Below are 16,746 nucleotides of genomic sequence, written 5' to 3' on the forward strand. Positions count from 1 at the left end.
TATATATATATATATATATATATATATATATACACACACACACATTAGGGCTGCAACTAACTATTGATTTGATAATCGATCAATATATCGATTATTACTTCAATTAATCGATTAATAATCGGATAAAAGAGACAAACTACATTTCTATCCTTTCCAGTATTTTATTGAAAAAAAACCCAGCATACTGGCACCATACTTATTTTGATTATTGTTTCTCAGCTGGTTGTACATGTTGCAGTTTATAAATAAAGGTTTATAAAAAAATAAAAAATAAAAATAAAAAAGAGCATGCGTATAGCATAGATCCAACGAATTGATGACTAAATTAATCCCCAGCTATTTTTTATAATTGATTTTAATCGATTTAATTGATTAGTTGTTGCAGCCCTAATGTGTGTGTATATGTATGTATATATATATATATATATATATATATATACATTATATATACACATTCATTAAAACGATTATATATATATATATATATATATATATAATTCTATCAACTGTTTATGACCGAGTGCGGCAGCTGTTTATGACCCCCTCCCCTTAGAAGCAGCTGCGGCTATGTAATCAGAAAATGCCCAAATAAAGGAGCGCGTGGGACTGCCCTTCAGAGCGTGGTGGGAGACTGTAACTGTTGGAATAATTTCATCCAAGTTATCACAACAGCTTTGTGTTGAAATGAGTTCCCAGTGAGAAGACCAAAGCTTTGAACCTACCAAGAAGAATGCTTGTAAAAGTCCACTGTGTAGGATGGAAAGCAACATGAAGGGGTTTCTGTTTTCTTTCATGTATTGTAATCAACAGAAAGATATTGTTTTAACCCAAGGACCACAAAGCGGAGAGAAGGCAGGATCTACCCAAATTCCAGACGACCTCTTTTTGAACCTCCTTTTTCAACTGTTTTACGAACCTCTTTTTTGAACCGACCTTTTCTGTGAACCGTTTACGACCTTTTCTGCGAACTGTTTCCGACCCTCGTCCTTTAGAAACAGCTGTGGCCATGTGGTCAGGGAAGGTCCAAAATAAAAGGAGGAGGCGTGCAATCTTTTGGCAGAGCGTAATGACACTGTTCAAGGGTACAGATGTATACGTTTCTCCTCATGAGCAAAATTGAACTCTGTCTCTGCCTGATTCCTTGCTTCTTGTCTCGTTTAATAGATAGTTCGGTGTTTGAACCTGACAGTGCCTGTTTTACATAACGTTTTTTTAATGCATTCGTCTCTGCTTCTCCTCCCGCCCGCAGAGAGCATCCGGAAGGTGCTGGACAAGCAGGCCATTAAGTTTGTGCGCGCCATCAAGCAGGACGCCAGGAGCGGTAAATCAGAAGACCGGATCCTGGTAAGAGAGCCCGATAAAGAGTCACTTTCATGCCCCCATTACTTGGCCATCATAAAAGGGTTTGGAAAAAAAGGGAATTCTTGGAAAAAATTTTAACTAGAAAAAATGACTGTCCAGGATAAATGAAATGTGTTGAAGGTGGAAAGGTTTGAATAAGTTGAAAAATGTGGAAATTTTGAAAAATGGCCAATTCATTTTGAATGGGAAAAATGTCCCGGAAAACCTGGAAATCTGGGAATTTTTGGAATTTGTCAAGGGATTCCCAAATTTGGCTGAACAGTTTGAAGTTCAAACGGTTTGAATCGGATGACAAATATGGGAGTTGTGGAACTTTGAAAAATGTCCCTTTCATTTGAATGAGAATTTCATGGAAATTTGGGAATTTTTGGAAAAATGTTTAACAACTTGAATGTTCTTAATGAGTTGAATGGTTGGTTTTGGAATTTTTCAAATCAGTCGAGAAATATTGCTGTAGTAACAGTTTTAATTGAGAAATGGTGGACCAGAATTCCAGGAATTTTGGGAAAACAGGGAATTTTTCCAGTTCAAAAAACAACTTTGTTTTTTTCAAAGATTCCAAAATAGGTTGAACAGTTTGAAGTTCAAACGGTTTGAATCGGATGAAAAATGTGGGAGTTGTGGCACTTTGAAAAATGTCCCTTTGGTTTCAATGGGAATTTCATGGAAATTTGGGAATTTTTTGGAAATTATTCAAATGTTCTGAATGAGTTGAAATGGTTGGTGTTGGACTTTTTCAAATCGGTTGAGAAATGTTGAAGTAGTAACATTTTTAATTGAGAAAGGGTATGGCAGAATTCCTGGAATTTTGGGAAAACAGGGAATTTTTCCAGTTCAAAAAACAACTTTGTTCTTTTGTCCTGATTGAGAGGAATGTTTTGACGGTGGAACGGTTGAAGTGGGTTGAAAAATGTGGACGGAGTAGTCGCCAGAAAAAAAGGGTCATAAAATGGTTTGGGGGAAAAAAGGGAATTCCTGGAATTTTTTTGAACATGAAAAAATGATAGTTTGAATGTCCAGGATAAGTGGAATGTGTTGAAGGTAGAATGGTTTGAATAGGTTGAACAATGTGAAAATGGTGGAAATTTTGAAAAATGGCCAATTCATTTGGAATAGGAATGATGTCCTGGAATTCTGGGAAATCTGGGAATTTTTTGAATTTTTCAAAGATTCCAAAATAGGTTGAACAGTTTGAAGTTCAAACGGTTTGAATCGGATGAAAAATGTGGGAGTTGTGGCATTTTGAAAAATGTCCCTTTGGTTTCATTGGGAATTTCATGGAAATTTGGGAATTTTTTGGAAATTATTAAAATGTTCTGAATGAGTTGAAATGGTTGGTGTTGGACTTTTTCAAATCGGTTGAGAAATGTTGAAGTAGTAAAATTTTTAATTGAGAAAGGGTATTGCAGAATTCCTGGAATTTCGGGAAAACAGGGAATTTTTCCAGTTCAAAAAACTTTGTTTTTTTGTCCTGATTGAGAGGAATGTTTTGACGGTTGAAGTGGGTTGAAAAATGTGGACGGAGTAGTCGCCAGAAAAAAAGGGTCATAAAATGGTTTGGGGAAAAAAAGGGAATTCCTGGAATTTTTTTCAACTGGAAAAGTCACTTTCATGCACCCCATTACTTGGCCATCACGCCCGCATCACCTGAACCAAGGATCGATCCGAGCCATCTGCATGTGCAGGTTGATGAATATGAAACAGCTTCTTTGGAAACCCAGACGGGAATCAATCGGGGTTTCCTAATTGAGACAAACGGAAAGGAGCATAAACAAGTCAGGGATTAGGCGACGGCGGCGCGCACAACAGACGCGTTGGGAATCAGGGCTTAGGGCGGACGCCGCCTAAGCAGAGTGAAGTGGACACCGTGTCATGGCCTACTGAGTCCCAGCGCAGACTTTATTAGATGTGGCAGGGTGGCCTTAATGCCACGGGCGGAGTTGGCCGCGTGCGAGCCCGACATTGCACTGTGCATCCATTTAGGTCTCACTTAGGGTTGTACGCTATGCCGGTACTGGTATAGTATCACGGTACGAATGCATCAAAAACGGTACTATACTTTTAAAAAGTACCGGTTAGCTATATATTTTTTTTTACAGGCATGACGGCGTCGTCGTGTCATGACATTGCTGGTTTTCCGAGCAGAAGGAGCATGTTCGGCAGCGCATTATATGAAATATACTCGATATATCGCGGGTTTGTATAGAAAATGACTATATGGTGATATTGGAGTATACGTCCTCACGCAGTTGCTTTTAGCTGCGGGCATTACACTACAGGCTCTTCTCACTCTTTCTTGTCTCTGCTTCTCACAGAGACGTAAAACAAGCGCACCTTGTGGAGCAGACAGGTAGCGGCATGGGTAACAAGGTGCGACTCTGGTAACAAACGGAGGAAGACTTCATTCCCAAGAAAAACCGAACGAAAAACATTGTCTGGCGGTGGTTTGGCTTCAAGCGGGAAGATTTCGAACAGACAAGCGTAATATGTCAAGTATGCGGCAAAAGCCTTGCTACAAAAAGTACATTAGAATACCCGGACAAGCCCCCAAATTGTTGCGTGCGACCAGTCTTCCTCTCAGGGAATAAAACACACTGGTCAATCCCAAATTCTTTTAGATGACATATATGTTGAGTAAGAAGGACCCCAGAGACAGAATGGTACAATACCAAGTTTTACTGAACATTCAGGAGACCAGCCCTTACCATGCAACCATAGCATCAGCAAGCCAGGTCTTAAATCCAATCAAAAAGAGTCAGATTATGTAGAGCGAAAACAGAAAGGAGCACAGCTGCTTCTTCAAAACAGATAAGGAACTGGCCAAAACAGCGCCGACAAACCGGGGCCATTAAGACAAAACAAAGAGTTTACTAGCGTACATAAGATAACAAGTGTATGTAAACTTTTGACCACGACTGTATCGGGTTATGACCGAAAGGACAAGATCACAGGTACAAGATGTCGAACAGACAAGCGTAATATGTCAAGTATGCGGCAAAAGCGTTGCTACGAAAAGTACATTAGAATCCCGGACAAGCCCCCAAATTGTTGCGTGCGACCAGTCTTCCTCTCAGGGAATAAAACACACTGGTCAATCCCAAATTCCTTTGGATGACATATATGTTGAGTAAGAAGGACCCCAGAGACAGAATGGTACAATACCAAGTTTTACTGAACCTTCAGAAGACCAGCCCTTACCATGCAACCATAGCATCAGCAAGCCAGGTCTTAAATCCAAACAAAAAGAGTCAGATTATGTAGAGCGAAAACAGAAAGAAGCACAGCTGCTTCTTCAAAACAGATAAGGAACTGGCCAAAACAGCTCTGAGCCGACAATCAGGGGCCCTAAAGACAAAACAAATAGTTTACTCGCGGACATAAGATAACAAGTGTATGTAAACTTTTGACCACGACTATCGGGTTATGACCGAAAGGACAAGATCACGGGTACAAGATGTCGAACAGACAAGCGTAATATGTCAAGTATGCGGCAAAAGCGTTGCTACGAAAAGTAGCAGCACTGCTAATTTGTAGCACCATTTGAAAAGTCACCCGCTAGAAAATGACTATCGTGATATTGGAGTATACGTTCTCACGCAGTTGCTTTTAGCTGCGGGCATTACACTACAGGCTCTTCTCACTCTTTCTTGTCTCTGCTTCGCACAGAGACGTAAAACAAGCGCACCTTGCGGAGCAGACAGGTAGCGGCATAGGTAACGAGGTGCGAGTGGTAGTACGAGAGAAAGATGGTGCGAATCTGGTAACAAACAGATTAATTCCCAAGAAAAACAGCACGGAGTCCATGGTCTGGCGGTGGTTTGGCTTCAAGCGGGAATATGTTGAACAGACATCAGTAATATCTCAAATATGCGGCAAAAGCGTTGCTAGAATCAGAATCACAAATACTTTATTAATCCCCGAGGGGAAATTAACATTTTCAGCACAATCCCATTCAAGATCAGACAAACATTACAGGGAGACAGAACAGGATCATTGACGGGTCTGCCAACTTCCGGTGCCCCTTACAAAAAAGGGGGGGATTTGAGAAACAAACAAAAAAATCAGTCTGAGGCTAGGCCCCTGGAGAGGGGGTCCAGACTGAGGCCAAGGGAGAAAACAACAACAATGTATAAAAAAATAAATAAAAAAAAATAAAAAATTCCGGATTTCCGAGAATTTACAGTTTTTAGGGACATTTTCCCCATTCCAAATGAATGATCAATTTTTCACACTTCCACAATTCCAACATTTTTCAACCTATTCAAACCATTACCCCTTCAACATATTCCACTCATCCTGGACATTGAAACTATCATTTTTTCAAGTTCAAAAAAATGTCCATAAATTCCCAGAATTCCAGTTTTTCTAAACCCTATTTTGACCCTTTTTCCTGGCGACTACTCCTTCCACATTTTTAAACCGTTCCACCGTCAAAACATTCCTCTTAATCAGGACAAAAAACAAAGTTGTTTATCAAACTGGAAAAATGTCCTGGTTTTCCCGAAATTTTAGGAATTCCTTAATGCCATTTCTCAATTAAAAATGTTACTACTTCAACATTTCCCGACCGATTTGGGAAAAATTCCAACACCAACCATTTCATCTGCATTTTCCCAAAAATTCCCTCATTTCCCGGAATCCCCAAATTTCCATGAAATTCCCATTTGAAAAGAATGGGACATTTTTCAAAGTTCCACAACTCCCACTTAAACCGTTCCAACTACAAAATATTCAGGCTGTTCAGGAATTGTGTGCTCCCTTTCAAAACCTGTAAAAAAAAATCCCGGATTTCCGAGAATTTACAGTTTTTAGGGACATTTTCCCCATTCCAAATGAATTATCCATTTTTCACAATTCCAACATTTTTCAACCTTCAACATATTCCACTCATCCTGGACATTGAAACTATACTTTTTTCAAGTTCAAAAGAATGTCCATAAATTCCCAGAATTCCAGTTTTTCTAAACCCTATTTTGACCCTTTTTCCTGGCGACTACTCCTTCCACATTTTTAAACCGTTCCACCGTCAAAACATTCCTCTTAATCAGGACAAAATACAAAGTTGTTTTTCAAACTAGATAAATGTCCTGATTTTCCCAAAATTCCAGGAATTCCTTAATGCCATTTCTCAATTAAAAATGTTACTACTTCAACATTTCCCGACCGATTTGGGAAAAATTCCAACACCAACCATTTCATCTGCATTTTCCAAAGAAATCCCTCTTTTCCCAAATTTCCATGAAATTCCCATTGAAAAGAATGGGACATTTTTCAAAGTTCCACAACTCCCACTTAAACCGTTCCAACTACAAAATATTCGGCCTGTTCAGGAATTGTGTGCTCCCTTTCAAAAACTGTAAAAAAAAAAAAATTAAAAATTAAAATAATTTAAAAAAATCCCGGATTTCCGAGAATTTACAGTTTTTAGGGACATTTTTCCCATTCCAAATGAATTATCCATTTTTCACACGTTCAATTTTTTTTTTTTTTTTTTACTATTTTCAAAAAAATTCCCGCTTTTCCCGACATTCCCAATTTTAGGGGAATTCCCCATTGGAATCAATGGGAAATTCTTCAAAGATCCGCAACTCAAAACGGTTACAACTTCAAAATAGTCAACCTGTTCAGGAACTGTGTGCTCTACTTCAACAATTATTTAAAAAAAGAGACATAAAACAAGCGCACCTTGCGGAGCAGACAGGTAGCGGCACGGGTAACGAGGTGAGAGTGCTAATATGAGAGAGAGAAGGTGCATATCTGGTAACAAATGAAGGAAGAATAAATAATTCCCAAGAAAAACATTGTCTGGCGGTGGTTTGGCTTCAAGCGGGAAGATGTCGAACAGACAACCGTAATATGTCAAGTATGCGGCAAAAGCGTTGCTACGAAAAGTAGCAGCACTGCTAATTTGTAGCGTCTGAGCCTAGGCCCCTGGAGAGGGAATCCAGACTGAGGCCAAGGGAAAAAACAACAACAACAAAAAAGTAGCATTACTGCTAATTTGTAGCATCATTTCGAAAGTCACCCGCTAGAGAATGAAGAGTGCTTGAAACTCCGCATGTCAACATCTCCGGCCGGTGCCACACCCGACAAAATGCCCTAGCAACCATTTCCAGATCGCATGAAAAAAAATAGGAGATAACGTCCGCAGGAACCTACCACATAGCGAAGGACATACACTATTTGATTTCCTATTATGCAGCTCATTTTTATTTATTTATTATTATTATTATTATTTATTTATTTATTTCCTATTATGCAGCTCATTTTTATTTATTTATTTATTTATTGAATTATTTTATTTATGTATTTATTTATTTTTATTTTTATTTTTTTATTTGACAGTTATTGAAATATCTTGTGTGACATCATGCACAAAAGTTCACTTTATTTGTTTTAAGCTATTGTAGTGGCGTTCTGTACAAAAAGTGCACTTTAATTTAGTGTTGTTTTGATTTGTCATCTTAGTGACATCACCGTAGACACATAGAATCATCATACTGCTGTGATTATATGCATCAAGTGTTCATTCAAGGCTAAGGCAAAATATCCACATATATATATCGTGTATCGTGACATGGACTAAAAATATCGAGATATAAATAAAAAGGCCATATCTCCCAGCCCTAGCGCGCACACAAAAAAAAGAGTCAGCTTTTGTCGAGCGGAAACAGGCCCTCTTGCCCAGAAAAGGAGCGCAGCTGCTGCTTCAAAGGAGCTGGCCAAAATGGCTCTGTGAGCCCACAAACGGGAGTTTACCTAGCGGACATCAGTTAAAAGCAAGGAGGTCACGAGAAGACGAGACTCAAAAAAAAAAAAAACTGCGTACGAATCTTCACAAGACTGAGGATAGCCCAGTTAAGACTGTTGAATTAGGAAAAAAAGGTACTGGGTTCGAACCCCACTCCGGTTGTCAGTATTTCGTTCCACCTCATCATACTGGTATCCTGTAGCATTCAAAGTTCCTTTCACCGGAACTAACCCCAACTCCTGGAAAACAACCCCACACCCTAATTCCTCCTCCATCAAATTTCCCACTCGACAAAATGCAGTCCGAAATGTAGCGTTCTCCTGGCAACCTCCAAACCCAGACTGCTCCATCAGATTGCCAGATGGAAAAGCGTGATTAGGACACCTGATTCTGATCATTTGGACGGGTGGCCAAATACTTTTGGTGTATCTGAGCATACACGGAAAATGTTTCCGCTAGCAAAACACCCTATAAATAATGTCTGTGCAGAGGGTCTTCAGCAGGGACTCAATACCGAGGAGCACTGAGGCTTTTATAGAAGGGGTCTAGAATTTCGAACTTTGCACTTGCATGTTCGGTCGGGTTCAGGTCAGGACTCTGCAGGCCACTCAAGTTCATCCCCACCAGACTCTGTCATGGACCTTGCTTTGTGCACTGGTGCACAGTCATGTTGGAAGAGGAAGGGGGCCCCGCTCCAAACTGTTCCCACAAGGTTGGAAGCATGGAATTTGTTCCACCTCATCATACTTTACTGAGCCAGGAGTCCTCAATTACATTCGTGTATGGACCAAAATCTTATCTTCACAAGACTGAGGCTAGCCCAGTGGTTAAGACTGTTGAATTAAGAAAAAAAGGTACTGGGTTCGAACCCCACACCGGTTGTCAGTATTTTGTTCCACCTCATCATACTGGTATCCTGTAGCATTCAAAGTTCCTTTCACCGGAACTAACCCCAACTCCTGGAAAACAACCCCACACCATAATTCCTCCTCCACCAAATTTCAGTCCGAAATGTACCATTCTCCTGGTGACCTCCAAACCCAGACTCGTCCGTCAGATTGCCAGACGGAAAAGCGTGATTAGGACACCTAATAAATAATGTCTGTGCAGAGGGTCTTTAGCAGAGAGTCAATACCAAGGAGCACCAAGGCTTTTATAGAAGGGGTCTAGAATTTCGGACTTGTATGTTCGGGTTCAGGTCAGGACTCTGCAGGCCAGTCAAGTTCATCCACACCAGACTCTGTCATCCATGTCTTTATGGACCTTGCTTTGTGCACTGGTGCACAGTAATGTTGGAAGAGGAAGGGGGCCCCGCTCCAAACTGTTCCCCACAAGGTTGGGAGCATGGAATTTGTTCCACCTCATCATGCTTAACTGAGCCAGTAGTCCTCGATTACATTCGTGTATGGACCAAAATCTTATCTTCACAAGACTGAGGATAGCCCAGTGGTTAAGACTGTTGAATTAGAATGAAAGGTACTGGGTTCGAACCCCACTCCGGTTGGCAGTATTTTGTTCCACCTCATCATACTGGTATCCTGTAGCATTCAAAGTTCCTTTCACCGGAACTAACCCCAACTCCTGGAAAACAACCCCACACCATAATTCCTCCTCCACCAAATTTCAGTCCGAAGTGTACTGTTCTCCTGGTGACCTCCAAACCCAGACTCGTCCGTCAGATTGCCAAATGGAAAAGCGTGATTAGGACACCTAATAAATAATGTCTGTGCAGAGAATCAATACCAAGGAGCACTGAGGCTTTTATAGAAGGGGTCTAGAATTTCGGACTTTGCATTCGCATTCATGTCAGGACTCTGTGCAGACCAGTCAAGTTCATCCACACCAGACTCTGTCATCCACGTCTCTTTCGAAAACTCAGGAAATAAGTCCTGAACTTAAATTATGACCAATGTATGACCCTGTAACTACTTGGTATCGGACCGATACCTAAATTTGTGGCGTCATCCAGCAGCAGACTAATTAGGAGCCATTGTTTGTTTACTTGCTACTAAAAGACAGGTTGTATTTTCCTGAGTTGACGAAAGAGACGTGGATGACAGAGTCTGGTGTGGATGAACTTGACTGGCCTGCACAGAGTCCTGACCTGAACCCGAACATGCGAATGCAAAGTCCGAAATTCTAGACCCCTTCTATAAAAGCCTCAGTGCTCCTTGGTAGTGAGTCTCTGCTAAAGATTATTATTATTATTTATTAGGTGTCCTAATCACGCTTTTCCGTCTGGCAATCTGACGGACAAGTCTGGGTTTGGAGGTCACCAGGAGAACGGTACAAATTTGGTGGAGGAGGAATTATGGTGTGGGGTTGTTTTCCAGGAGCTGGGGCTAGTTCCAGTGAAAGGAAATTTGAATGCTACAGGATACCAGTATGATGAGGTGGAACAAAATACTGCCAACCGGAGTGGGGGTTCGAACCCAGTACCTTTTCATTCTAATTCAACAGTCTTAACCACTGGGCTATCCTCAGTCTTGTGAAGATAAGATGTTGGTCCATACACAAATGTAATCGAGGACTCCTGGCTCAGTAAAGTATGATGAGGTGGAACAAATTCCATGCTCCCAACCTTGTGGGTAACAGTTTGGAGCAGGGCCCCCTTCCTCTTCCAACATGACTGTGCACCAGTGCACAAAGCAAGGTCCATAAAGACATGGATGGCAGAGTCTGGTGTGGATGAACTTGACTGGCCTGCACAGAGTCCTGACCTGAACCCGAACATGCAAGTATGTTCACTATTATATTTAAGGACTAAATTGCAATAACAAACATATGTTTAATGCACACTAACATTTGTTTATAGAATAAAGCCAATAATGCCATTTTTGGGAAGAGTATGGAAATACATTTTGGTACCGGTACCGAGACAGCACTACGCATTGACAAATGAAGACTTAGCAACGCGTTAGCAACCGATGACACAATTGTGGTTGCAGAGTTGCTTGTTTACACCCCAGGAGAAGGCAGAACAAGACGAGCTAATAAGTGCATCACATCCAATAATTACTTTCTGCATTTCCCCCCCTGAGAACCCCCTCGTCTCCTCTCTTTGTTTTCCCTGCCGCTCCCTCTTGGTCTGTCAGTGCAATCTTTCCAGTCCTCATCACGAGGGTCCTCCTCCCCCCATCATGTCCGTCACTTCACCTCCTGCCCTTGCAGCCCTCCCTCTTTAATCCAACCTACAACAAGTACTGAGCTCCTCTTTTCATCAAAGGCAATTCAATTAGTTTCAAGACTTTTTTTATTTAGTTTTTTACGCGGTCCATATGGGCCCCGACGACTGGTCCAGATTAATTCAGTAGGCTTGACTTTAGTTTCAATATGATTGTGTGTCATGGTAAAGACACAAGGTACTAGTGTTGTCCAGATACCAATATTTTGGTACCGGTACCACTTTTTTAAATAATGGGGACCACAAAAAAATGTGCATTATTTACTTTATTTATACAAAAATATTAGGGTGTATTAAACATATGTTTATTATTGCAATTTAGTCCTTAAATAAAATAGTGAACATACTAGAGAACTTGTATTTTAGTAGTAAGTAAACAAACAAAGACACATAATTAGTCTAATTTGTAACATATTGTGTCAATTTATTTATTTATTTTTTTTATATTTTTTTTTATAACACTGTCCATATGGGCCGTGACGACTGCTCCAGATTCATTCAGTAGACTTGACTTTTGCTTCAATATGATTGTGTGTCATGGTAAAGACACAAGGGACTAGTGTTGTCCCGATACCAATATTTTGGTACCGGTACCACTTTTCTAAATAAAGGGGACCACAAAAAAATTTGCATTTTTGGCTTTATTTGAACAAAAAAATGTTAGTGTACATGAAACATATGTTTATTATTGTAATTTAGTCCTTAAATAAAATAGTGAACATACTAGACAACTTGTCTTTTAGTAGTAAGTAAACAAACAAAGACTCCTAATTAGTCTAATTAGTAACATATTGTGTCATTTATCTACCAATTATTTTGTCTACATTATGAGGGACAAACTGTAAAAATGTATTATTAATCCACTCGTTCATTTACTGTTAATATCTGCTTACTTTGGTACTGTCCCTCTAGGGTTGTACCCGTACCAAAATGCATTTTAAAGCTTTTCGATATTTTTCTAAATAAAGGGGACCCCAAAAAATGTCATTATTGTCTTTATATTACCAAGGTACCGGCACTAAAATGTATTTTGATACAGTAGTTGTGTAGCGTTATACGGAGAATATTGCACTTCTCGTTCCTGGCACCTCTCCTCACCATCAAAACCTGATTAAAAATCCATGGTGGATTCCTTGTCTTATGTTTTATTTCGATACTTTTTGATACTTTTCTCAATAAAGGGGACCACAAAAAAAGTCATTATTGTCTTTATTTGAACAAAAAATCTTAGTGTACATGAAACATATGTTTATTATTGTAATTTAGTCCTTAAATAAAATAGTGAACATACTAGACAACTTGTCTTTTAGTAGTAAGTAAACAAACAAAGACCCCTAATTAGTCTAATTTGTAACATATTGTGTCATTTTTTTTATTTATTTATTTATATTTTTTTACACTGTCCATATGGGCCCCGACGACTGCTGCAGATTCATTCAGTAGACTTGACTTTAGTTTCAATATGATTGTGTGTCATGGTAAAGACACAAGGGACTAGTGTTGTCCAGATACCAATATTTTGGTTCCGGTACCACTTTTTTAAATAATGGGGACCACAAAAAAAAGTGCATTATTGGCTTTATTTGAACAAAAAATGTTAGTGTACATGAAACATATGTTTATTATTGTAATTTAGTCCTTAAATAAAATAGTGAACATACTAGACAACTTGTCTTTTAGTAGTAAGTAAACAAACAAAGACTCATAATTAGTCTAATTTGTAACATATTGTCTTTTTTTTAAATTTTTTTTATTTTTTTATTTTTTTATGGGCCCGACGACTGCTCCCGATTCATTCAGTAGACTTGACTTTTGTTTCACGTGTCATGGTGTCATTACCAATATTTTAGTACCGGTACCAAAAATTATTTCGATACTTTTCTAAATAAAGGGGACCACAAAAAAAATGACATTATTGGCTTTATTTGAACAAAATATGTTAGTGTACATGAAACATATGTTTATTAGTGTAATTTAGTCCTTAAATAAAATAGTGAACATACTAGACAACTTGTCTTTTAGTAGTAAGTAAACAAACAAACGCTCCTAATTAGTCTAATTTGTAACATATTGTCATTTTTATTTTTTATTTTATTTTTTTTATGGCCCCGACGACTGCTCCCAATTCATCCAGTAGGCTTGACTTTCGTTTCATGTGTCATGGTGTCATTACCAATATTTTGGTACCGGTACCAAAAATAATTTCGATACTTTTCTAAATAAAGGGGACCACAAAAAAATGTCATTATTGGCTTTATTTGAACAAAAAATATTAGGGTGTATTAAACATGTTTATTATTGTAATTTAGTCCTTAAATAAAATAGTCAACATACTAGACAACTTGTCTTTTAGTAGTAAGTAAACAAACAAAGGCTCCTAATTAGTCTATGCAGTAACATATTGTGTCATTTTATTTTTTATTAATTTGTTATTATTTTTTTTATTTTTTTTTTACACTGTCCATATGGGTCCTGACGACTGCTCCAGATTCATTCAGTAGACTTGACTTTAGTTTCAATATGATTGTGTGTCATGGTAAAGACACAAGGGACTACTGTTGTCCCCGATACCAATATTTTGGTACCGGTACCACTTTTTTAAATAATGGGGACCACAAGAAAATGTGCATTAGCTTTATTGTAACAAAAAAATGTTAGGGTACATGAAACATATTTTTATTATTGTCATTTAGTCCTGAAATAAAATAGTGAACATACTAGACAACTTGTCTTTTAGTAGTAAGTAAACAAACAAAGGCTCCTAATTAGTCTAATTTGTAACATATTGTGTCATTTTTTATTTTTTATTTTTTTAATTAATTTTTTTAACACTGTCCGTATGGGCCCCGACGACTGCTGCAGATTCATTCAGTAGACTTGACTTTAGTTTCAATATGATTGTGTGTCATGGTAAAGACACAAGGGACTACTGTTGTCCCGATACCAATATTTTGGTACTGGTACCACTTTTTGAAATAATGGGGACCACAAAAAAAATTTGCATTGTCTTTATTTGAGAAAAAATGTTAGTGTAAATGAAACATATGTTTATTATTGTAATTTAGTCCTTAAATAAAATAGTGAACATACTAGACAACTTGTCTTTTAGTAGTAAGTAAACAAACAAAGACTCCTAATTAGTCTAATTTGTAACATATTGTGTAATTTTTTTATTATTTTTTTATTTTTTTCATTTTTACACTGTCCATATGGGCCCCGACGACTGCTCCAGATTAATTCAGTAGACTTGACTTTAGTTTCAATATGATTGTGTGTCATGGTAAAGACACAACGGACTAGTGTTGTCTCCGATACCAATATTTTGGTACCAGTACCACTTTTTGAAACAATGGGGACCACAAAAAAATGTGCATTATTAGCTTTATTGTAACGAAAAAATGTTAGTGTACATGAAATATATGTTTATTATTGTAATTTAGTCCTTAAATAAAATAGTGAACATACTAGACAACTTGTATTTTAGTAGTAAGTAAACAAACAAAGACTCCTAATTAGTCTAATTAGTAACATATTGTGTCATTTATCTACCAATTATTTTGTCTACATTATGAGGGACAAACTGTAAAAATGTATTATTAATCCACTCGTTCATTTACTGTTAATATCTGCTTACTTTGGTACTGTCCCTATAGGGTTGTACCCGTACCAAAATGCATTTTAAAGCTTTTCGATATTTTTCTAAATAAAGGGGACCCCAAAAAAGTTCATTATTGTCTTTATATTACCAAGGTTCCGGCACCAAAATGTATTTTGATACAGTAGTTGTGTAGCATTATACGGAGAATATTGCACTTCTCGTCCCTGGCACTTCTCCTCACCATCAAAACCTGATTTAAAAATCTGTGGTGGATTCCTTGTGTTATGTTTTATTTCGATACTTTTTGATACTTTTCTCAATAAAGGGGACCACAAAAAAAGTCATTATTGTCTTTATTTGAACAAAAAATGTTAGTGTACATGAAACATATGTTTATTATTGTAATGTAGTCCTTAAATAAAATAGTGAACATACTAGACAACTTGTCTTTTAGTAGTAAGTAAATTAACAAAGACTCCTAATTAGTCTAATTTGTAACATTTTTTAATGTATTTTATTTTATTTTATTTTTTAACACTGTCCATATGGGCCCCGACGACTGCTGCAGATTCATTCAGTAGACTTGACTTTAGTTTCAATATGATTGTGTATCATGGTAAAGACACAAGGGACTAGTGTTGTCCCCGATACCAATATTTTATTATTATTTCGATACTTTTCTAAATAAAGGGGACCACAAAAAAATTTGCATTATTGGCTTTATTTGAACAAAAAATGTTAGTGTACATGAAACATATGTTTATTATTGTAATTTAGTCCTTAAATAAAAAAAGTGAACATACTAGACAACTTGTCTTTTAGTAGTAAGTAAACAAACAAAGACTCCTAATTAGTCTAATTTCTAAAAAAAAAAATTATTTTTTTATTTTTTATTTTTTTTATAAATACTGTCCATATGGGCCCCGACGACTGCTGCAGATTCATTCAGTAGACTTGACTTTAGTTTCAATATGATTGTGTGTCATGGTAAAGACACAAGGGACTAGTGTAGTCCCGATACCAATATTTTGGTACCGGTACCACTTTTCTAAATAAAGGGGACCACAAAAAAAATTTGCATTATTGGCTTTATTTGAACAAAAAATGTTAGTGTACATGAAACATATGTTTATTATTGTAATTTAGTCCTTAAATAAAATAGTGCACATACTAGACAACTTGTCTTTTAGTAGTAAGTAAACAAACAAAGACTCCTAATTAGTCTAATTTGTAACATATTGTGTCATTTTAATTTATTTTTGTTTTTATTTGTTTTTTTTGTTTTTTACACGACTGCTCCAGATTCATTCAGGAGGCTTGTTGTCCCGATACCAATATTTTGGTACCGGTACCATAAATGTTTTCGATACCTTTCTAAATAAAGGGGACTACAAAAAATGGCATTATTGGCTTTATTTGAACCAAAAAATCTTAGGGTAAATTAAACATATGTTTATTATTGTAATTTAGTCCTTAAATAAAATAGTGAACATACTAGACAACTTGTCTTTTAGTAGTAAGTAAATAAACAAAGACTCCTAATTAGTCTAATTTGTAACATATTGTTTCATTTTATTTTTTATTTATTTTTTATTATGTTTTAAAAAAAATGTAACACTGTCCATATGGGCCCCGACGACTGCTCCAGATTCATTCAGTAGACTTGACTTTAGTTTCAATATGATTGTGTGTCATGGTAAAGACACAAGGGACTAGTGTTGTCCCCGATACCAAAATTGTATTATTATTTCGATACTTTTCTAAATAAAGGGGACCACAAAAAAATTTGCATTATTGGCTTTATTTGAACAAAAAATGTTAGTGTACATGAAACATATGTTTATTATTGTA

The 16,746-nt window shown here is 37.4% G+C and overlaps 1 protein-coding gene across 10 annotated transcripts in view; it reads left to right on the forward strand.

Annotated features, from left to right (window-relative positions):
• carmil3 (capping protein regulator and myosin 1 linker 3) overlaps positions 1 to 16,746 on the forward strand; it is a 265,948-nt gene that overhangs the window by 22,477 nt on the left and 226,725 nt on the right. For all 10 annotated transcript variants that reach the window (XM_061935936.1, XM_061935943.1, XM_061935994.1 and 7 more), the window contains one exon: positions 1,250 to 1,344. In XM_061935936.1, coding sequence (XP_061791920.1) covers positions 1,250 to 1,344 — 95 coding nt within the window. The remainder of the gene's footprint in view (positions 1 to 1,249; positions 1,345 to 16,746) is intronic.

The sequence above is a fragment of the Nerophis lumbriciformis genome, linkage group LG03 (assembly GCF_033978685.3).
Source record: "Nerophis lumbriciformis linkage group LG03, RoL_Nlum_v2.1, whole genome shotgun sequence".
Lineage (NCBI taxonomy): Eukaryota > Metazoa > Chordata > Actinopteri > Syngnathiformes > Syngnathidae > Nerophis > Nerophis lumbriciformis.